This window comes from Sminthopsis crassicaudata, chromosome 2 (assembly GCF_048593235.1).
Source record: "Sminthopsis crassicaudata isolate SCR6 chromosome 2, ASM4859323v1, whole genome shotgun sequence".
NCBI lineage: Eukaryota > Metazoa > Chordata > Mammalia > Dasyuromorphia > Dasyuridae > Sminthopsis > Sminthopsis crassicaudata.
Window position 1 is genome coordinate 149,885,809 of NC_133618.1, and position 23,386 is coordinate 149,909,194.

Consider the following 23,386-nt stretch of genomic DNA (forward strand, 5'->3'; position numbering starts at 1 on the left):
CAGATTCTTATCAAGTGCCCACTACATGTTGGTGTTGTGCTAGAATATTAATATGCTTTCTCCATATTTAACTTTTTGGCTATCTCATTTGATTCATTTCAGGATTATTTTAGCACTTAGAATAGCACTTAGCACAGTGATTAGCACATAGTGGACACTTAATAAATGCTTACTGGTTGACTGATTATATAGTTAAGATTGGTTTTAGTTAAATATTTGCTATAGTCTTATTCATATGTAGGGATACTGCAGTGTTTGAGGCCTGATGGACATATGTAGGTTAAGTGTGAGTTTGTTTTCATAGTCTTTGAGGAGAAAGAGAGCTTAGAGTTGAGGTTTAAAGAATATGATTTATCATATGGAAGATAAACTATGATGTCATTTATCATACCAGATAAAGCATTCTGTTTGATGCATTTGGGATAGTGTATACAATTTAACAGAGTCATAAGATAGAGATGTTGCTGTGGCAGAAAACACATTGGATTTAAAACCAAAAGACTTCCATTAAGTGATGCTATTATCCCAGTGACCTTAGGCAATTTATTATACTTCTCTATAAATTAGTTTCCCCATATATAAAGAGATTTCATTGAGTCCTATTTTTTCCAGCCTTAATCTTTAAAAAAATTTTAATAATATTTTATTTTTCTAAATACATGCAAAGATAGTTTTCAACATTTGCCTTTGCAAAACCTTGTGTCCTAATTTTTCTTCCTCCCTTCCCCAAGACAGCAAGCAATCTGGTATAGGTTAAATATGTGCAATTCTTCTAAACATTTCCATATTCATCATGCTGTGAAAGAAAAATCAGATCAAAAGGGAAAAAACACAAAACCCAAGCAAACAAAACAAAAAAGGTGCAAATACTATATGGTGATGCCCATTCAATCTCCATAGTTTTCTCTCTCTGGTTGTGTTTGGCACTTTTCATTATGAATCTATTGAAATTGCCTTAAATCAGTTCATTGTTAAAAAGACCCAAGTCCATCACAGCTGATCACATAAATCTAGTTATTACTTCACTTAGCATCAGTTCATGTTAAGTCTTTCAAGGCTTCTCTGAAATCAGCCTGCACATTATTTCCCACCAGTTTTAATCTTATGATTCATATGATAAATGGGGAAAGGAAAACAGTATTGATACTGAGGCTAAAGAGCTATTTGATATGTGAACAAAACAAGTCTGGATGCCAATAGTTAAACATCAAGTCCATTTGTATTTGGGGATGTCTAGGAGTTTGGGGAGTGCTTTGACCCAGAAGCTCCAAACGGCCACCTATAATCTCCAGGCCTAAATGTGGTCATTTTTCCTGGGTCTCAGTCTTTTCTCTCCACTAAATTTATTTTCAAAGGGATTATTTTCAAATTAAACAAACAGATTTCTTCATTGTATAATACATTAAAATAGAAATGTCAATGAAAATAGACATTCATTTTCCTCAATTTCCTCACCTATAAAAATGAAGATGATAATACTTGTAATTCACAGAGCTGTTGGAGAGAAGCATTTAGTGAATTGTTGAACTCTAGAAATGTGAGTTGTTATTAGGTGAAAATGGGGGTTGGGTGGACATACTTGTTTATTTACTTCTTTTATACTATCTTATTATGATAGAGCATGCTACATAAGTAAATGGCATACTGGTGTTAAGATGATGTACTTTTGTGTGAAGGAGCAGCTTGGGATTGTTAAAAGCACTGTTCAGTTTCCTAAGTGCAATCTAATGTGCCCTCTTCCTCCTATTCAATTCCCTTTTCCTCCTTTTGAATTCTGGACTTAGCTTTCAGTCCATCTGCATTGCCTGTCTAAGATATATGCTTTCATTCAATAGACTTCCTATCCAATCAAAACGGTGAGTGACCCAAAGGCCAATGAGAGATGCATGGTAGGAGTAAATAAGCCAAAGCACATCTCCAGTGACGTCTGTAACAATTGGTATAAAAGACATAATACAGGAAATGTATTATCAAAAAAAGGTCCGTCAGATGTCTATGAAAACCATGGATGGAGAGCTTACGTGCTACCACTGATAACCAGAGACTGTTCAAAGACTCAGAGTAAGGCTTCTTAAACTAAGGTCCTTGTACTTAAAAATATTTATAATTATATTCCAATATAATGGATTTCTTTTGTAATCTTATGTATTTTGTTTTGTGCATTTAAAGGTATGATTCTGAGGAGTCCATAAATTTTACCAGACTGCTAGATCCTGTAACAAGATTCTATATCACACCAAAAAAAAAAAAAAAATGAAGGACCCCTGACCTAAAGGAAAGCCCTCCTTCTTAAAGGAGGAGTTATAGAAACACATAAATAAGAATCACAAAGAATAAGGAAACATGGATAAGTTATAATCTGTACCCTTGGAGAGAATGCCTAACAAACAAAATCATGGTTCCATTGATGTGGCGCTACCTTCTTTTTAAGTAAAGGATGAGACTTACACTGTTTTTTTCTAATTCTTGCTATTCTCACTCCCATGAGAATAGCCAGAACCCTTTTCTAACTCAATGGCATCCCCATCTTACTGAAGACGCAGGAAGGAACTCTAACTTCCTCTATTCTCTGATCTTCCTCTTGTTATGTCTTTGCTCTTAGAGCCTTCTTTAATGCTTTTCTCCCAAGGTACCATTAGAACGTCATTTTTAAAACAATTCTTTGCTCTTTAATCAGTCCAGGCTTTCTAAACCTTTGACAGTTAAGTCTGAATAGGAGAGAAATTTAGTATTGGAAGTAGTTTGCAACAGCACTCCTGAGAGAGAAACAGTGAGTAATTACTTATGGTGATTCACTGCTTAGAAATGGCAGTCAGGAATGAGAAACTGTTAATAAGTGTACATTTTATTCATCTATTGTGAATGAAGAAGGAAACACAGGGCCTGTTGCCTTAACCAGAGCCTCATGCTGGCAATAAGTGCTTAGTAAATGTTTTTATTCCATTGAACCTAGCAGTTCCAGTGAAAATCTTTTTGGCAAGTTAAGGCTGTCTTTTTTTTTTTTTTTTTTTTTTTGAGAAAAAAAACAACCACCAAAAAACCTATTGCCACCATTGTATGGTAGTCAGCTGTCTTAGCACTATTAAATTAATTTTAGTTTTTAAAGGACAATAGCCTCACAGGTTTACATATTCAACTGCAGAAATACAGGGTGGGAGAGGTATGACTAGACAAAAGGTCAGATGCTTAAATTTGTGGTTTTGGGTGTCCTGCAGACTCTATATGAGTCAACAATGGGATGTGGCAGCCAAAAAAGATAAAGCAATCTTTGGCTAAATTAAGAGAAGTATCGTGTCATAAGGAAGGTGCTAGTTCCATGGTGCTCTGCTTTCTATCATGTCTAACTACTTTGCTCAATTCTAGTTACCAGACTTTAGGAGGAACATTGACAGAAGAGAATCTATTAAGAATACTATAGCATCAAGGTCAAAGTCCCTTAAGAGGATAATTTCCAGGAAGTGGAAGTGTCTAATTTGGAAAAGATAAGATGTAAGGATATGGAGTAGGGGAAACATGATGATTGTTTTCAAGTTATCTGAAGGTCTGACGTAGGAAAGAGATTAGATTTATTCTTCCTAGTTCTGGAGGTTAAAAGTATATGTAAGCAAAAAGTAGAAGTTCCAAAGAGACAAACTGGTTCAGTTTAAGAAAAATCTTCCTAACAGTTATAGCTTTTTAAAAGTGGAATGGTTCTTCTTGAGAAGTTGACAAATCTTTCTCCCTGGAAGTCTTCAGGAAAACATCAAATGACTTTGTTAAGGCTTTGATAGATACCATGGAGGTTTCTTCCAATGCTAAGATTCAAACAAACAAACAAACAAACAAACAAACAAAAAACCTTTTTTAGCTAGAGACGTGTTTGTAGAAATTATGTGATCAATTGGAATGTATTTTAAATCAATCCCTATTTCTTAACTTGTTGCTGTTATTCAATCATTTTCAGTCATGTGTGACTCTTTATGAATCCATTTGGGTTTTCTTGGCAAAGATACTGGAGTGGTTTGCCATTTCCTTCTCCATAACTTTTCTTGGCTCATATTTAAAAAGAATGACTTATCCTTCATTTTAGATAGTATATGTCAGTGGAAAGACTGACTTGCAAATATTTGGGGAGTTTACAAAATTCATATCAGAGAAGACACAGCAGAGGAATGGATAGATAAAGTATGGAACTTAAAGTCAGAAAGGCTTGGATTCGAATGCTGAGTCAGATATCTATGTTAACGACATGACCATGGATATAACTTCTAGGTGCTTCAGTTTCCTCATGTAAAATTAAGAAAAGTGAAACACCTATATCATGGAGGATCAAATGAAATAAATTAGATAAAAAGGCCTTCAGAAATCTTAAATTACCATATAAATATGAACTATTATGATCTTTATTTAAAAATCACATGAGAAAATATTGCCATGCTACCAATACAGGATCCAAAGATAGACTTGTACTCAAACATTTTAAATGGATCCCCAGAAAGCTCAATGAACTTTGTGATGGAAAATTACCCAGTGCTAATAGTACTGGTGATTTCAGTGAACAAAGAATCAACTTGTTTTATAAACTTGTGTTAGTGCAGTTTCCTTATACTAACTCTATGCCTTTTATATGGAGGATATTCTCTACCCTATGTCCATGAGAGACAGGATTTAACTCCATGTACAATAGAACCATATCCAAAATATATCAAGTGCTTTGCAAAGTTTTTTAATCATCCCATCAACAATATTTGACAAGTATTTATTAAATGCCTACTTTATATTAAACACCAGGAATTAAAGAAAATAAAAGACAAAAAAAAAAAAAAACCACAGCCTTTCCTCCTTAAGAAATGTACATTATTGTACTATTGTTTCTACAGAGAAAACTGAAGAAAGACTGATTTGGTAGTCAACGTATTTTCTGTGTTAATGTATTTTATAATACAAATGCTCCACTCCCATAAAAAAAATGAAAAAAAATTAATGCAAGCTAGTTCACTATTTTAATTTCTTCTTTTTCAGTTACTTTAGAACAGTTCTCCTTAGCAGTGGGGAGCTGCCCTGTTCGGGAGGACCAGACTTTGTTAATGAAGGTAGGTTATCAGATAAAGTGCTTATTTTCTTAAAGCCTCCTAGCATTTTTATTGCTCTGAGGATAGTTTCATTTTACAAGAGGGAGTAAATTTATCATCTCTGAATTTTTACACTCTGTGGGGATAAACTTGTCATCGTCGAGTAGGAGGGTTGCTGGTTAATGAGCACAACTGCTGCCTGCAGAGTTCATGAGAGTGACAGGAAAGTGGCTGTCAAATACTAGCAGGGAATTTGTTTAATTCTCAGGAGATCTCAGTTGGTTCTATTTAAACTAATCTGACAGTGTCTTGATTTTTTTTTTTTAGCAGATTTATGAGAGCTGACCATGTTTTATGTCTGCTAGTATACTTTTTAATTAAGTCAAGGGGTTCACTGTATCCCTCATCCTCACTTTTGTGTCTACAATGAATTGCCATTACAAATTAGGCAGCACATATTACTGATGGAATTGTTGCTGCTGAGAGGAAACATAACTTTATTCATCCTCAATCACAATTGTTGTTATTGTTATTTTATTTCTTCCAGATTAAAAAAAAAATTATACTGTCACCAACATTTAGGTTGCATGCAAGGATAAATCCAAAATATAGACATATTTGTTCAATAACATGCATGAATTAATTAAAATTGTGCCTTTGAATAGTTTGGTCAAACACAGAGAACAAAAAGAAACTTGCATGAGTATGCAGATGAAAAGTATGAAACAATTATATATTTTGGAAAAATCATACACATAACACATATTATTCATTCTTTACCACCAATGGCTGACACTCCCTCTATCCCCAAGATACCTGCCCTTACCTTGGGGCATAAACATTTAACTGTTGACAATTCTAACATTATACTATTGAGAAAACACTGATCCTGCCCATCAAACTAGGAGCTAAATCCTATAACTTAAATATGAAATTATCTAGTAATTATGAGAAATTTAAAAAATTTTAATAAAGAAAATAAAATGTTTCTATAAGTGGATTTTAAGTAATTTGCTTGAGATAAGGTATTTTGGGTCTGCTCATTTAAAAATTTTTAACATTTAATCCACCAGTAAATGTTGGATAATATTAAACCTCTACATTCATGATGATATATTTTAGTTCTGAAAATTGGAACTATTTCATAGAAGATTGGGCAGCTGGGTAGTGAAGTGGATAGAGCACCAAACATAGAGTCAGGAAATCTGAATTCATATTTGGCTTTAGGTACTTACTACCTTGGCAAATCACTTAACTCAGTTTCTTCAACATAAAATGGAGAAGGAAATGCCAAACCCCTTTAATAGTTTTGCTAAGAAAGTTCCAAATAGGGTCACAAAGTTTCAAATACTATTGAACAAGTTAAAGATAACCGCAAAACAGAAGATCATTCTGAGCTGGCCATACCTACATCAAATTAGAATCCAAGAAGATACATTATAAGCAGAGTCCCCTTTATCTGGCAAAGAAGTCACACAGCTTTATTCAAAGTTTAAAAGATTCCCTACTTGGCCCTTTGTCTGTGACCTTGGACAAATTACCTCACTTCTAGGGGCAATAGCTTTCTCATCTGTAAAAATGAAGAGTTTGACAGGATCCCCCAAGATGCTTTCCAACTCTAACATCCGCTGACCCATCTCTGAGTCAATCTTTCAACATATGAGGCCAAAACTTTCCCTTGGGGGTCAGGCATTCTTAACCTGGGTCCCTGAACTTTAAAAAATAAGGTTTGGTTTTTTTTGATAGTGTATTTCAACATCATTTGTTCCTTCTGCAATCTTGTTTATTTTATGCTTTTTAAAACATTATTCTGACAAGGGACGCACAGGATTCACCAGTCTACCAAAGAGGACCATGGCAGGAAAATAGTTCAGAACTTCTACTCTGAGTAATTATTATCTTTCGAAGGCAAAGAATTTGCTACTGGGGCATCTGGATAGCCTAAATACAGATCTGCTCATGTTCTTCTAGACAACCTGGCACATAAATGTTACTGGCCAGTAATTGTTAATAACATTATGCCCCTCTTTATCATTTATGACTAGCAATACACCCCTCCTTACCATATATGACCTCTTCTTTTCTCTGTCTTTTTCCTTTCTTTTTATTTCACTGGCTTTGGTGGGGAAGAGAGGAAGGAAAGAAGGGAAGAATCATTCTCTCTTAGTTTCTTCATCTCCTGCTGTCCTATTCCCCTCCTAAGCAAAGCCAGTATGATGCAATGGACAGATTATGAATCTAAAATGAGGAAGCTAAAATCTACCTCTAATATTTGATAGTTGTATGACTGTGGGCAAATCACATAATCACAGAATTTGAGAGTTAGGAAGGACCTCAGGCCCATCCAGTCCAATCCATACTACAGAGGAATCCCTAACATGACATACTTGAGAAGTAGTCATCCAGCTCCTCTTGAAAACTTCTATTGAGGGTAGGCTCACTTCCAAGGCTCAACCTCTGAGCCTTAGTTTCCTCATCTATAAAATGCACTTAATAATATTTGTCATAAACCCACAGGATTGTTGTAAAAGTCAAATGAGATAATATACAATAAGCTTAACATTAAGGAAGGAAAAAAAGGAAAGAAGGAAGGAGGGAGGGAAGAAAGGAAAAAAAGGAAGGGAGGGAAGGAAAGAAGGAAGGAGGGAAAGAAAAAAGGAAGGAAGGAAAAAGAAAGGAAGGAAGGAAAGAGAAGGAAAGGAAGGAAGGAAAAGAAAGAAGGCAGGGAGGAAGAAAGGGAGGAAGGAAGGAAGGGAGGGAGGGAGGCAGGAAGGGAAGTAGGAAGGCAAAAAAAGCTCCTAAGGAGTTCATAGTCTAATGAGTAATCCATGGGAGAGAAATTATGCAAGAACTATGTATAAAGAAGGTACATTCTAAAAAAAAATGATGACCATCAGAGTGAAGGCACTAACATCAAGGAGGATTAGGAAAGGCTTCCTTTAGAAGGTGAGATTTTATCTGGGATTTGAAGCAAGGCAGAAGAGTTAGGAGGTAAGGAGGGAGGAAAAAAATAGCTGAAGTTAGGAAATAGTATCTTATGATAGGAGAACAAGGAGGTCAATGTCATTGCATCAAAGAATATGTGATGGAGGGGAGGTAAGATATGAAAACCTTTGAATGCTAAACAGAGGACTTTGTATTGATTCTAGAAATGGTAAGAAGCTCTTGCAGTTTATTGAATAAGATGTAGATGTCCATGTGAAAAAGTGGTGGGAAGGGGAGAAGGAGAAGTGAGAGGAAAAGAAAGAGAGAGGGAGAAAGACAAATAGACACATGGTCACATCTGAGGTTTAGGAAGTTCACTGTGGCAGCTAAATGGAAAACTGGTGAGTCCCTTGTGACAAGGAGACCAGCATCAGGTATTTCAATAGTCTAGGCATGAGGTAATGGGGATTGGTAGCAGTATCAGAAGAAAGAACAGAGTGTAATCAATAGGCTTTGGCAACAGATGAGATATAGGAAGTAAAAGAGAATAAGCAGAGAATGTTACCTGGTTGCAAGCCTGTGTATATGAAGTGCTCAGGGAGGCTAGCACCTCTGATGTAAGGATTTGCAAACCCTTTTCAGGCTGTTCATTCATCTTTGATGAGGTCATCTGTTGCATCCCAGACCATTACCTGTACTTTTGACTTTTATCTTGCTATCAGTCTGCCATGACACTAGAATAGAGAGGCTGACCAACCCTGCCCCATTTCAATTCCCCTGCATATCAAGACATCACCCATCATCCACTATTTTATTATTTAGTTTTATATGTATTATTTTAATATTAGCTCTTTTATAATTTTTTTATCTTTCCATTTCATATGTGAGTGAGTGTAATGTTCTGATCATCTCTCAGTTGTAATCTTTCTCTGGGAGGAGGTTTCTTTTCTGTATAATCTTTTCCTCTGTGAGCAGGTTTCTTGGGAGGCTTCTAGAGCCTCCAGCCATCCTCTTCTTCTTCCTGAATCCTGTCTCTGAATCTCTTCCAGCTCTTGTCCTTCCCCAGTCCAGACTGTTCTCCAGGCTCAATGTTGCCTCTTTTTATCCTCCCAGAGAATGGGCATGGGATAATGCAAGGGCTTCTGGGAAGAAGTACTCCAACCAATGAGCTTGCTCCTCTTAGACTTCCTAAGGTGTAAACTCCCTTTAAAGGCCCAAACCAAAGGTCTGAGCCAGAGAACTGTCAAGTCAACCTGAGTTCTCACCTTGTAATTGTGCAGACAACCTGCATTCTCACCTTGTTACTGTCCTGACAACCTGAGTTCTCACCTAGTAATCCTAACAAGTGAGGAAGCAACAGGTGAAGATACAATGGGAGCTATAACCACAACCCTACACACAGGCAGAGGCAGCCCCAAACATTGGATTATATCACCTCACTGAATTTAAACAGTGGTGGTATTTGGTGGTTCCTTGGGTTCTGAGGAGCTTTGTTGAAGTACCTCATTGCTCACCTGCTGGTGTAAAGGAGGGGCTAGAAAAGATTTTCTAAAAATAGTCTGCTTCATCCAACCCATGCCCGCTTATTATGGCAGGCAAGGATTCTACCCTGCTTTTGAAACATTAAAAAAATGTAAATATTTTTCTCCAAAGATGTTTTTCCTCACCATTGATACCTGGAACATGCACATACTCATGGACAATGTGAAATCCAGTAAACCTGAGAGAGAAACAGCTCTTGTTGCTAGAGAACTTAGCAGGTACTACATCCAATTAGCAGCCCTTAGTGAAACAGGGTTTACAAAGAAAAGCCTGATCACTGAAGCCAGAACCAGATACACATTTCTCTGAGTGGCCACTATGATGAGGAGCACATGAAGAAAGTGTGGATTTTTTACAGGCATATCTCCTAAACAGAGTGAATGATAAACTCGTGACAACATGATTGCCACTTGCAGCAAAGTGCAAAGCCATCATCATCGGTGCATATCTCCCAAAATGATGAACCTTGGTGAGTTAAAACAAAAATTCTACAAAGATCTTCATCATCAATATGCTGAAAGAAGATGAGGTTGTAACTCTGAGTCATTTCAGTACCAGAGCACAGACTGTTAAAGCATTCAATTTCCTGCTGGGGGCATTCAATAACTCTTCTTCAATTAGAAGTTTGGCTAGAGAGGGATGACTGCAACCTGAAGTCTATAATCAATGCTTCAGTATTTATCAATGATTATCAAAGTATTTAATCCATCTCTCCAGAATCATGTCCACATCATTGATCCCTATGGCTCTATCAGTACTGAGTAATTAAGAAGCACCAAAAGTCTTTAGTTAATAGTCTTCAGGGTACCATAGAAGCGGTTTGGATTGTTGCTGTCAGTCTGATCAGACTGAGTGAATTTAGGTCTGATTTGATCTGGTCCCTAAGCAAGGAACCCTTGGGAGGAATCAGAAAGATCAACAGCAGTAGTCACTTAGTACTGAAGACTTGTGTTTCTCATGACCTTCTCATCACCAACACTGTCTTCTACTTACCTGACTGCAACAAAACATTGTGAATGCATCCTGATAGCAAGCATTGGTATTTACTAGATTATGTCATTGTAAGGGAAATAGACAGGCAGGATGTGATAGTGATGAAGGCAATGTGTAGCAGAGTGCTGGACCAATCATAGACTCACCCTTTCTAAGCTAAGCATTGGCATTCAACAAAAGCAGCAGCTCCAAGGCAAAAGATAACTGTTAGGAGACTCAACATCAATAGATGAGAGCACTTCTCCATGCATGAACAATTTATTAATGGCCTGGAGAGAAGGCTGAATCAGCACACAGTTAACAATAGTGGAGTGGAAAAGAGTGGGCAGCTGTCAGAGAATTGATATACTAGCACCACATTTACTAATCTAGACCAGATCATTTATAAACATCAAGATTGGTTTGATGAAAAGGATAGGGAAATTCAGAAGCTCCTAAATGAGAAACAAAAATTCCATAAGGTTTACCAACAGGATAGCTCATCTATCTTTAAAAAGGCAATGTCTGATTCCATCAAAAGTAAAATACAAATGAATCTTAGAGAGATGAAGGATTCTTAGCCCAGTAAGAAAGCAGATCAGATTCAATGTTACACTTACAGCAACAATACAAATCACTTCTATGATGCTCTGATGACTGTAGGCTAAAGACCTTTGAGGCTTCTCAATTACTTAGCACTGATTAGAGCTACGGGGATCAGTGATATGAGCATCATCCTGGAGAGATAGGCTGAACACTTCCAAAGTGTTCATAACAAACCATAATCAATGCTGAAGCCACTGACTGTAGGCTCCAGGTTGCAGTCAATCCCTCCTCTAGCCAAACTTCTAACTGAAGAAGAGATATTGAATAGCATCAGGTTCCTTTCAAGCAGCAGAGCACCTGGCACTGATCCCATCCCAAGCAAAGATGTATCAGGCAAGGGGTCCACCACTCATACAAAAGCTGACTAAAATCTCCTAGATTGTATGGTAAGAGTAAGTTATCCTTCAGGAGATTAAGTGTACTTCCAATAGGCTGTCCTATGAAAATCTCTTTCTTGGTCATTGCTGGCCAGATTCTTGATAGAAACCTCCTTAATTGACTGATACTTAATCTGGAAGATTATCATCTTCCTGAGACAGAAAGAGCTGAGAAATGGTTGTCGTTTGCTGTCCAACAACTCTAGAAGAAATTCCAGAAGCAGAACAGAGGTCTGTACATAACATTCACTGACCTAACCAAGGCTTTTGATACTATCAGGCATAAGGTTTGTGAAAGATCATGGTAAAATTTTGCAATGCAGAGAAGATCATCATTATTGAATATTAGTTTCATGATGGCATACTCACAGAGGTTCTGGATGAAGGATGATACGCTTATGCTTTCTCACCAAAAAAGTAAAGCAGGGCTGTGTGCTCACTCCCATGTTTTTAGCATAATGTTTTCAGCCATGTTGTCAAATGACTTCAACAAAGCTGAAAAGCTGAAAACAGCATCAAGATCAGCTTCTGCACTGATGGTAAATTTACTTTAAAAAGCTGTAAGCCAAGATCAAAGCAGAGGGGAAGTTGGACCTTGAGTTTTTGTTTCCAAATGATTGTGCACTCAATGCAGCCTCTGAGGCTGAGCTGCAACAGAGTATGGATTGATTCTCTACTATTCATGCTAATTTTGTCTTGAAAATCAACACCAAGAAAATGGGTCCTTCACCAGCCAGTACCACATCATCCCTCCATGAGACCATTGGTCACAATAAATGGAGAGATGTTGAATGCTATGGATAAATTCATTTACCTTAGCAGTACACTCTCCAGGGATGTCACTATAGATTGATACATGTATTGTCAAAGAGGCTCTGAAAGAAAGCGTGGGAGAAAAAAAGGTATTAGGCTGCATACCAAATTAAAGGTCTATAGAGCTGTTATGCTGACTTTGCTATTGTATGCCTGTGAGAAACCTGGACAATCTATCATTGCCATGCTAGAAAACTGAATGGCTTCCATTTGAATTGTCTTGGGAAGATTTTGAAGATTACTTGGTAAGATAAGAGATAAACACTAACTTCCTCTCTCGAACTGAATGGTTAAGCATTCAAACTATATTGTAGAGAGCATACATGGACCAAAGTCAGACGAAGCAGTCCAAGGATATCCTCAAGGTTTCTCTGAAGAACTTTAGTATCAATGATGAGACATGAGAGGCACTGACACAGAACTGCCCAGTGTGGAATGCTTGCATTAAAAAAGGCAGTGTATTTCATGAGAATTGTAGTAGCACAAAGAAAACATGATCTGCACAAATCCAGAGATGTCTCCATCCCAAATATTCTAATAGGCTACTTGTGCCCAACCTGCGGTAGAGTCTTTTCATTAGACTGATCAACCACAGCCGAAATCATCATGATGTCATTCATCCTCTTTGAAAATAAAGAATGAACAGCAGCAATGAGTCTAAGAACTGGTAAGATTTGTTGCCCTTGATAGTAATAGGGAAGCTAGAAATAAGGGAGGGTGTAGAAGGGAAAGATACTCAGTTCTGTCTCGGACATATTGAGTTTTAGCTACTGGTGGGATATCCAGTTCAAGATGTTCAGTAAGCAGCTGGAGATGTGAGACTTATGACCAACATTTCTGCGGATAAGTAGATTTGAGAGTCATCAATAGATAAAGGATGCCTGAATCCATAGGAACTCATGAGAGTATGATGCGGTGATCATGAGATCATCAAGTGAAATAGTAGTATAGGAGGAAAAGAGTCTAACAAAGTAGGAGCTCTTATTATTTCCATTTTCACAGGTGAGGAAACAAGTTAAGTGACTTGCTCATGGTCACACGCTAAGTGTCCGAAGCAGGACTGAAACTCAGAATTTCCTCAGCTCTCTATCTGTTGTGCTGTCTAGCTGCCAGTTAGTTAGAAACTAATTACTTAAGATTAGGAAATATTTAAAAACTGAATTTTCTTTCACATTTTAAAGTTCTCTGAACCATCTATATATGATATGTATAACTGTATGCTCACTTAATGTGTTATATTTATATTTGTAGATTTTTGTTGTTGAGTCATTTTAATTGTGTCTGACTTTGTGACCCCATTTGGAGTCTTCTTGGCAAAGATAGTGGAGTGGTGCCATTTCCTTTTCATCTTACTTTACAGATGAGGAAACTGAGGCACACAGAGTTAAGTGGCTTGCCTAAGGACACACAGCTAATAAGTGTCTGAAGCTAATTCTTAATTAATTAATTAATTCATTCATTCATTAAGAAGTCTTAACTGGCTCAACACTCTATGCACTGTGGTGCAATGTAGCTGTGTATTTGTAGATACTTGAACATAAGTAATAATAGTGAAAGATGATATGTACATAAGATTTTCAAAATGCTATGGGGATAACCCTGTGAGTTAAGAAGCAAAGGTCATATTGTCTCCATCCGAAGGCACCCGAACTTCAGAGAAGTTGAGTAACTTGTCCCAAAGTCACACAAGTAGGTGTCCGGCTAAACCAGCCTGGTCTTATCTGGCCCCAAGTCCAGAACTCTTTCCATGATGTCTTTGTGCATCGGATGATATAGTAAAGTTGCAGATTTGTTGCCATGCCTAGCCTATGATAGTAACTCCATTAATATTGATTCAATTCCATTAGCTGCCCAGAAAGGAGTCGTGTGATCCTCACATGCTGTTGGCTTCAATAACAATACCAACAACAAAACAAAAAAAAAAAAAAAAAAAAAAAAAAAAAAACTGGCAAGTTTAACAACCAAGAAAAATATTTTTTCAGGTAAAAGATAATTTTCTTGTTGGTTCTCTTTTCATGCACTGAATTTTTTTTAAAGTGTGTACTCTAAAAAAAGCAAAACTTTTTAAGGTTTTTTTTTTTAACTGCCATACAAGAGATCATCTGGTTATTCAAGAGATCATCTGGTTATTCCTTAAGGAGCTTGAAAGTAGTAGTTCTTGACCTTTTTTGCCATTATAGTTCCTTTAGCAGTCTGGTGAAATCCATATGCCTTTTTTTTGAATAATGTTTTTAAATGCATAAAATAAAATGTATAAGATGACAAAGAAAATCAATTATACTGAAATATACTTAGCAAAATGTTGTTTTTTTTTAAAAAAAAAACAAGCTCACAGACCCCAGGTTATGACCCTCTATTTTAGGGTATGGAAACCTAAGAACCTAGGTGAAAAGGAAAGTCTTCTGAGAGAAAACCTATTATTTTTCTGAATAGCCCATTCCACTTTAGGGTAGCTCTGATTTTCAAGTGATATTAAGAGAGAAAATATAAACAGAGCATCAGTAGGAACCATATTTACTCCCATCTCTGTGTACTCAACACTTTGATGCTTTGTAGGAATGGAGTTCATTCTGTGGATCACCCACAGAAAATCTTTTAATCCTGGTATGGGTACCTCCTGTTACTTAATTCAGATTGTTTCACCCAAACTTCAGTTGGTATATGCCCAAGGAATAACAAACTCATTTTAATATTGAACAAAACATATTAGGTAAGCAAAAAATCCTGCAACAAACTTTGAGGCAAAATGTGGCATATTAAAATTGATCTTATTTTAGATTATGTGTGCTAAATGGTAAACTATAGAACCATAGCTGTATTTAGTGTTGGAAGATCCCTAAAAGACCTTCTTGTTCAACCCCCTCATTTTATAGAGCAACAAATTGAGGGTGGTGGGAGATAAATGATTTTTCTCAAGGTCATACAGTGTTGGGAATTTGAACTCCCATTCTCTACTTCTAGATCCAACCTTCTCTTCTTTGTACCAGACTCCTTCCCTTAATTCTCTAAGATAAGATCACTGAATATTAAAATCAGACCTAGAATGGATCTTAGATGTGCATCCTGTCCATTCTCTTCATTTTGCAAACGAAAGCATTGCCGTTAAGGAAGGCTAAGTTACTTGCTCTACGTCCTGCAGATAGTGAGCATGAGAGGTAAGATTTTAACCCAGATCCTCCAGCCCCACTGAGTCAGGTCTTCTGCTGCCTTCTGTTACAAACCAAAACCTGGAGATTCCTGAAGCTGAGGCTTCGGTGTGTGTCATTTACCCCCAACCCAGCAGTGGATTGTTGTGGTGCCATGTAGAGTAAGGGACTTTATAATTTGCTTCAGTTTTTATAGAAAAAGTTATGTTTCCACAAGTTGTGCTAATTGTGTGGAAATCTGTGAGGTTTTTGTTGTTGTTGTTCTCTAAGCAGAGTAGTTTCTGATGGTTTTGTATGTTTGCTTTCCAAATGATAAAACACTTTGGCAGGAGATTCATACCAGCGTACCTCCCTCCAGAAAGAAATCTTCAGATTGTTTGCTTGGGGAAGCACAGGAGGAGGTGGGCGGCAAGATATGTAGATGATAATTTGGTCTGAGGAAATAAGTAGAAGGGTTTCAATACCTAGTGTCTGAGCAGCTGACACGTGCAGGAGGCCTGTTGGGCTGGAGGGGGGACAGTTTGCCAGCTGCTTGGAGAGGCCCACGTTGTGGGAGTTATTCTCAGCTAGGCTGCCCTAGCATGGACATAGCCCAGCCATCTAATGCGACTGAAATATTTCATTAATGATGCTTTAATACCTGATGGGTGTCCCAGTTTTCCCTTGGGTTTTGAATACCGCTTTCCCTGTTTTCACACACACACACACACACACACACACACACACACACACACACACAAAGGAAGTAAATTTTGTTAGAGGGGGCCTTTCTTTATCCTCTATCACTCTTCCCTCATGGTGGCAGCCTTTCTAAATCGAATTCTTCCTTTGCATTACATGATTACTGGAGAAGAATCCATAATTCTGGACTATCCCAGGAGTCCAATGCCCTCCCAATTCTCAAAGCTGATTCTCCTTCTAGGAGCACACACTTCCCCTACCTTGATGTGAACATAACTTGCAAGGAATGCTGGGTTTTCGCTAGAGGATGACTTCACCCTAGCATGGGAATGGATGGCCATTGAAGAGAGAAGAGGGAATTTTCCACATGACCGCTCCATTGATTTTCCTCCCCCGCTCAGGAGGCTTAAAAACACCCCAGCAAGCTGGTTGTCTAGTGTTCTTTAAATTGTCATTGTCATAAAGATTATTTCTGCTTGACTTCTCCCACAGTTCTCCTCTTCCCCATACTTGCTCCAGGAATATCGCCCCACTCAGGGGACAAGTAATTGAGCCATTTTGTGAGGTACGAGTGGTCCCTAAAGCAAACTGACTCCGACTCTCTCACGGTCCCTTTTGTTGGGTTTTGTGTTTTGGAGAAGGTGAAGCACACAAGTACTGGGGGCCTCTGTTGTCTTGCTTTCAATGGATAGTTGCCATGGTAGCCAAACATCTAAACAGGCTGTTTTTGAGGGGACTCTCCAGGCTTCGAAGGCAGCAGGGAGCTACAGCTTGTATAGGTCAGGTAGCAGCTTAGGGTTTTCCCCCACTCCTCCATTCTAACTGCTCTTTCTTTTTTTCCCTCTGTGTAGGTGGCAGTCCTTTATAACACTAAACCTGCTCCCAAACAGTGAATTACAAAGGCTTTTCTTTGCCCCACCCCACATGCTTACTCGCCCATGGCACAGACCTTCACAGCAACTTTCTGAGTCTCCTTATTCTTAACACTGAAACACTAGATCTGGCTTCGGACTTCAGTCTTAGGGCAGTCAAATGAGGGTTTCCAACAGATCTATCTTTAGATCCAGATGATAAAGGAGGCAAAATTTCCTCCAGAACTGGTTTTTCTCTGCCCCAGGTGCCCAATTCCTGTGTATGCCCCATCTGCGGCTTTCAAAACCACTGACTAGGACACTTAATAACTGTGTGACCTTTAACTTCCATGGGCCTCAGTTTCCTCCTCTGTAAAATGATTAAAGGGCCTCTGAGGTTTCTAGACATATAAACTATGAGCCTCCATATTCTAAGCAAGACTCAGTTATGTTTCAGGCACTATTCCGGGCATGAGAGAGATCAAGACAAAAATGAAACATTCCCTGCCTTCGAGAAGCTTGTGTTCTACTTGGAGAAGGGAAAGGGGAAGAAGACAAACAATATGTATAAAGACGTGTAAATAATAATACGTATACAAAAAATAAATACAAAATAGTTTTGCTCAGAGTGAAGGAGAAATCAGAATGTGTTTCTTGTAGGAAGTTATTATAAAGCTGCACTTCAGAAGGACTTAGTAGGGCCTGCGAGGTAAAAATGGAAAAGAAGAAGAAGCTCTAAGCAGCCTGTATGAGGACCAGGGTGGAATGGGATGGGATGGATGGGGAAAGGCAAATAATCCATTTTGGCTGGAATAGGTGAGTAATATATAATCATCCTGGATAAATAGTTTGGAGACAGAGTATGAAGAGTTTCTAAGTGCCCCAAAGAAGAGCTTTTAATTTGTCCTGGAGACATTAAGGAGCCACTGAAGTTTCTTGAACAGAGGAGTGACAGTCATCCCTGGGCTCTGATGATATCAGTTTGGAGCTTTGTAGAGGTCACATATAGCAAGGCCATGGAGAGGCTATTTCAATAATCCAGGTAAGAGAAGGTCAGGCTTGAATTAGGGAAATGAGTATGTGAATGAAGAGAAGAACAAAGTTTTGAGAAGTCATACGGAGGTGGAGTCAGAAGATGTAGCAATTTAGGGGATTATGAGAAGGGTCCAGAATGATCCATTATTTCAACTTGTGTCAGGTTAGTTTGCTCTAGTCTGCAGAGGCTTGTCAAACATAGAGCTCAAAATGGACAAAGGTGGACTAGGGAGCTATGTACATGCTGTGAGCTAAGAAGTCATGGAAGATCTGCCTAAACCTGTGAGAACATTGTCATGGTACCTGAAATTTGAAGTGGCTCAGTGGACAGAGCACTGGTCCTGGAGTCAGGAAAACCTGATTCCAATCTGTCCTGAGATACTTACTATCTGTGTAACCCTAGGCAAGTTATTTAATTTCTGTTTGTCTCAGTTTCTTCATTTGTAAAATGGGAATAATAATAATACCTACCTCCCAGGGTTGGTGTGAGGGTCCATGAAATAATTTTAGCAAAGTAATTATGTTAGTACCTAGCACAACCTGGCACACAATAAATACCACACAAATGCTAGGAGTAGTAATAGTTGTTGTTATTGAGGTCTATAGGGTGTTCATGGAGGACTAGCATCTTTGATGGCAGGGCTTGCTGAGCCTTTTTAGGATTATTAGGATTATTCATCCAACTTTGGTAACCACACCCTGGGAAAACCATATCAGCAGATGGCATGAACCAGGTTGGGAGTAACCAAAAGATATCACATCTGATGGGAAGATTTCCACAGCAGAATGGAGCGGATGAGAACCTTCAGTGGAAGCAGGTTCTGTGGAACATATAAGAGCTTGGGAACACACCGAAGACATCGCCAGTCATCTTGACTTTGGTCTTGCCGTCGGCCTTCAGTGATTATGGGAGAGGGAGAAAGACTGATGACTTTAAACAAAGCTGCCTCTCTTAAATCCAATACTCAAGTAGGTCAAGACATTACTCTGTGATATTATTGGTCTTTTTTGAAATGAAGAACAAATAGCAATTATTATTACTTTTAGCAGAGTAAAGAAAACACTGGACTAGATGCCTAGAGAGCCAGACACCCAGTCTGTCCTACATTGTCACTAACTCATTGTGTCACTTTGACTAAGCTCTTCACTTTCCTGGGCCTACCTTGAGGTTTGGCATGCCAGAAAAAGTAGAACAAGGACTCTAGCAGAGCAGGTGGTGGATAAGCCAAATATAAATTTTACTTATTTTAGAATTTTGTCTTGTACTTGTCCTGCTGAGTGATCTTCATGTAGGCTTAAGAATATGGATTTAACCATAGGAACAGCTGACATTTATATTGCATCTCAAAGTGTGCATGACACTTAGTTGTTTCCATTGACTTTCTGCAGCAATCTGAGGTGGATCATAGAATCATAGGAAAGAACTTCTGAGAACAATTTTACAAGCATGGAAACTGAGTTCCAGAACGGGAAGTAATTTGCCCATAGTCACATAGGATTTGTTCTGTGATTTGAACCCAGACATCTGATTCCGAAAACAGTGCTTGTTCCTTGACACCCATTTATGACAGTGACTATAAGTAAGTCATCTGCTGATGTTGCTGGCACTGTGCTAAATGTCTGAAACATGTCCAAGTTAACCACATCTGGCATGTGGCATTATAAAAATGGCCACATTTGAGAATCAAGAGTGCCCAAATAAGAAAAGTTTTGTTCCCTGCCATTCACTCCTTTCAACTCCTCTTGACAGTTCAAAATCAAACATCTCAGAAAATTTTTTTAAAATGCAGGGTCCAGTTATAAAAGCAGAAGTACAGATTTTCAACAAGGTCAGCTGACTATGCGAGACATATATAGCTGAATTCTATGGTGATCATTGCCTACAGGTGCTTGACAGAGGATTGATTTAGAAGCACTTCCTACATTGTTGGGTCTTCGATTTCCTATCAGCCCAGCATTAAAGAATATATCTGATTGCAGACTCTACTAAAAAAAAAAAAAAGAAGAAGAAGAAGAAGATAGGGAACAGTAGACAAAAATGACAGAAACAAGACAATCAGAAATATTCAGTGGAAATGATATGTAGAAAATTGAGAGCAAAATTTGATCCTTGGAGAATAAACTAGGGAAACAGATGGGGGAGGGGAGAGAAAGGGGGGGAATGGGAAAAGGGGAAGGGAGAGGAAGGGAGAGGAGATGAGGAGGATATGCTTAGTCAAAAAGTTCATCATTTCCCCATTTAAATATAAAAGTCAGGCTCCTGATATCCCTAGGAGAATTTCCTAAGTGGCTTAACCAAAAAGTATAGAAATTCTGTCAGGAGATTTCAGTGGTGTGGATCAAGAGGGCCAAACAAACTTAAGGAGTGAGGAATCACGATGGACATGATAACAGTTCTCTAAGTACAGATTTAAGTTGATATTAACACTCCTGTTATGCAGGAAGTTGTACTTGTTTAGACTGATCTAGGCAGCACCACAAAGTACAGGACTGAAGCTTCTTTACTTTGCTCTGAACTAACCACATTTGCTTTTTGATTAATAACTAGAAATGTCATGAATGTTAGGGATAAGCTTTCTGCTAAATTTGCACTTGCCCACCTTTTTCCTATTTTCTTCCCTCATTTGATATGCTATCTTCTTTGTTTTGATTTAAAATGAGATCTAGTGACTAAGAATGCTGGGAGTAAAAGTATTGAGATCCAGGCCAATCTAATGAGGATTTAACTAAGCATCTTCCGTGTCTGACGCACAGAGTATTCAAAAGCAACATTGGGAAATAGTCCTTGCTTTCAAAGAACCTCCTTTCTTCTGAGGATGGAGAGGAAGAGAGAGATACAATATGCAAATATATATATATATATATATATATATATATATATATATATATATGTTTCTAGGAAGCATGGTGGAGAGAGGGCTGAATTCTGAATCAAAAAGACCTGAGTTCCATTCTTCCCAAAGATACATCCAAGTTGTGTGACCCTTTGCAAGTCATTTAATTTCTAAGTTTTTTAGGTTACCTCATCTGTAAAATGGGGATAATACAGCCACTACTTGTTGTTTGCATTACATGAGATAAAAATAATAGTAATAGCTTTGCATGGTGTTTGAAGGCTTTGCAAACTGCTGTATGTTAACTCCTTTGATTCTCATAGCAACTATGGCACATGTTACAGATAAGGAAATTGAGTTAAAGTGATTTGCCTGTAGTCACACTGCTCGTAAGTGTCTAAGACCAGATTCTAACTTTGGTCCCCTTGATTCCAAGTCACACATCCTATCTGCTGCACCACCCACCTGCTGTTGTGTGTTCTCTGTCTCTCTATCTGTCACTGTCTCCCTGTCTCTCATTGAATCTCTGTCTCTCTGTTCCACTTTCCCAAAGACCTATTTCTATATAACTCTCTCCATATTTCTCTTCTGTCCTTATTTCTGACAAAGTATGAAGCAATAAGTTTATCTTGCCAGGATTAACACTTAGAGGCATAGCCAGAATTATCTTAAACTGGAGGTATGCTCATCTTTTTAAGCTGATTGAAGAGTCAGGAATTAGAGCTGATCCTTTTTTGGCTAAAAGCCTTGGAAAGATTGATCTGGGAGAATGTTTATAACTAACTTCTTAGGAGGATGTGCTAGGCTAATATTTATAATTGTTTTCAGGAAGGCGTTATCTCCTCATTCATTTCAGAAGGTCATTCAGGATGTTGTCTTTCATCCATCCATTTATTCAAGAAAAATTTATTAAGCTCCTATTGTTTGATGAATATCTACCTAGGAAACATAGTTCCTGCAAAGTTAGAATGATCCCTGTACCTCACCCAAATACTTTTACTCTGGTGAAATGGTTATTGACTATGTCCTTGCCATTTAAATCTTCCCAATAAGTAGTGATCCTGCCTTTGCTCAAGGATCATTAACCAAGGAGAACTTACTCTTTTCTGGAATAGCCCATTTCATTCTTAGACAACTCTTGTTAAAATTTCCTTTAAGTTGAGCCTAAATCTACTTGTCTGTAGCTTTTACCTATTGCTTCTAGTTACACCAGTTACTAATTAGATCTCTCTCTCAAATGTAAATACGGAATAGCTACTTTGCTTCTTCTAAGGCTTCTTTTCCCTAGATTTAACTTCTTCTTTCCTTCAGTCAGTCCTCATATATTATGAGCTGGGATCTCTTCCCAATTGCATCTCTTGGGAATTCTTCAGTGCCACTCACTGAAGCAATGCAGTGCCACAAACCAGTTGTAATTCTTCAGATAGAATCTGATCAGAGGACAGAAGAAAAAAAAAAAAAGCTATTACCTCGCTAATCCTAAACATTACCCAGCCTAATCATACCATAGCTTTGTTGATCTCTATCTCCTCATTCCCTCATAGATCCCTCACCTAACTGAGGATCTGGTTTTCCTAAAGTACAGGTTCACCCTTATCACCCCTACTCCTCAATAAACTTAGTTTCTCCTATTATCTCCAGAACAGATCAATTTGAATTTTTTTTTTAACATGAATTGCTGTGTTGCTACACCTCCCAGTTTTGTATTTGGGAAGTTGAGTTTTTGAACCCAAAAGTCACTTTATATTTGTCACTATTAAATTTATTTATTTTTGACTGCTTAAGCATATTAGCTAGGTCACCTTCCTAGATTTGTGTCTCTGAAAATTTAGTAAGTAATCCATTCATATTTTTACTCAAAACATTTTGTTCATCCATTTTTCAGTTGTGTCTGATTCTTCATGACCATATTTGGGAGTTTTCTTTACAATGATACTGAAACCATTTGTCGTTTTCTTCTCCAGCTCATTTTATTCATGAGGAAACTGGAGCAAATAAGGTTAAGTGACTTGCCCAGGGCTACCCAACTAATAAGTATGTAAGGCCAGATTTGAACTCAGGAAGGTGATTCCTCCTGATTTCAGGGCCAGCACTTTATCCACTGTGCCACTCTGACTCAAAACATAAAGAAAACATCAAATACCATGGATGAGGTCAAATATACTTCTCTGAGATCTCCTTCCAAGTTGACAACTAAACACTAACAATTGTTCTTTGGGCTTGATCCTTTATTGGAATCTAGATAAACTATGCCTACAACATTTCTCTGATCTACTAATCTGGTAATATTGTCAAAAATGAAATAAGTTTAGTCTATTATGATCTATTCTTGATGAAATCATGCTGGCTCTTGGTTATATCCCTCTCATTTTCCCCCCAAGATATTTACTAACTGTCCTTCTAATAATAATTTATAGAATTTAGCTAGCAATCAAAGTCAAACTTACTAGTCTATAATCTCCAAATTCCACTTCTTTTTTCTTCTTCTTCAATAATCAGGACATTTGTATATTTTTATATTCCTGTGATACCACTCTAATTCAGCATAATTTT

At 37.8% G+C, this 23,386-nt stretch overlaps 1 protein-coding gene across 3 annotated transcripts in view; it reads left to right on the top strand.

The window, feature by feature from the left end:
• ACOXL (acyl-CoA oxidase like) overlaps positions 1-23,386 on the top strand; it is a 508,474-nt gene that overhangs the window by 436,122 nt on the left and 48,966 nt on the right. For all 3 annotated transcript variants that reach the window (XR_012486063.1, XM_074287671.1, XM_074287672.1), the window contains exon 17: positions 5,002-5,072. Coding sequence is in view for 2 of the 3 variants with exons in the window: in XM_074287671.1 (XP_074143772.1) it covers positions 5,002-5,072 (71 nt within the window). In the remaining variant the exon portion in view is untranslated. The remainder of the gene's footprint in view (positions 1-5,001; positions 5,073-23,386) is intronic.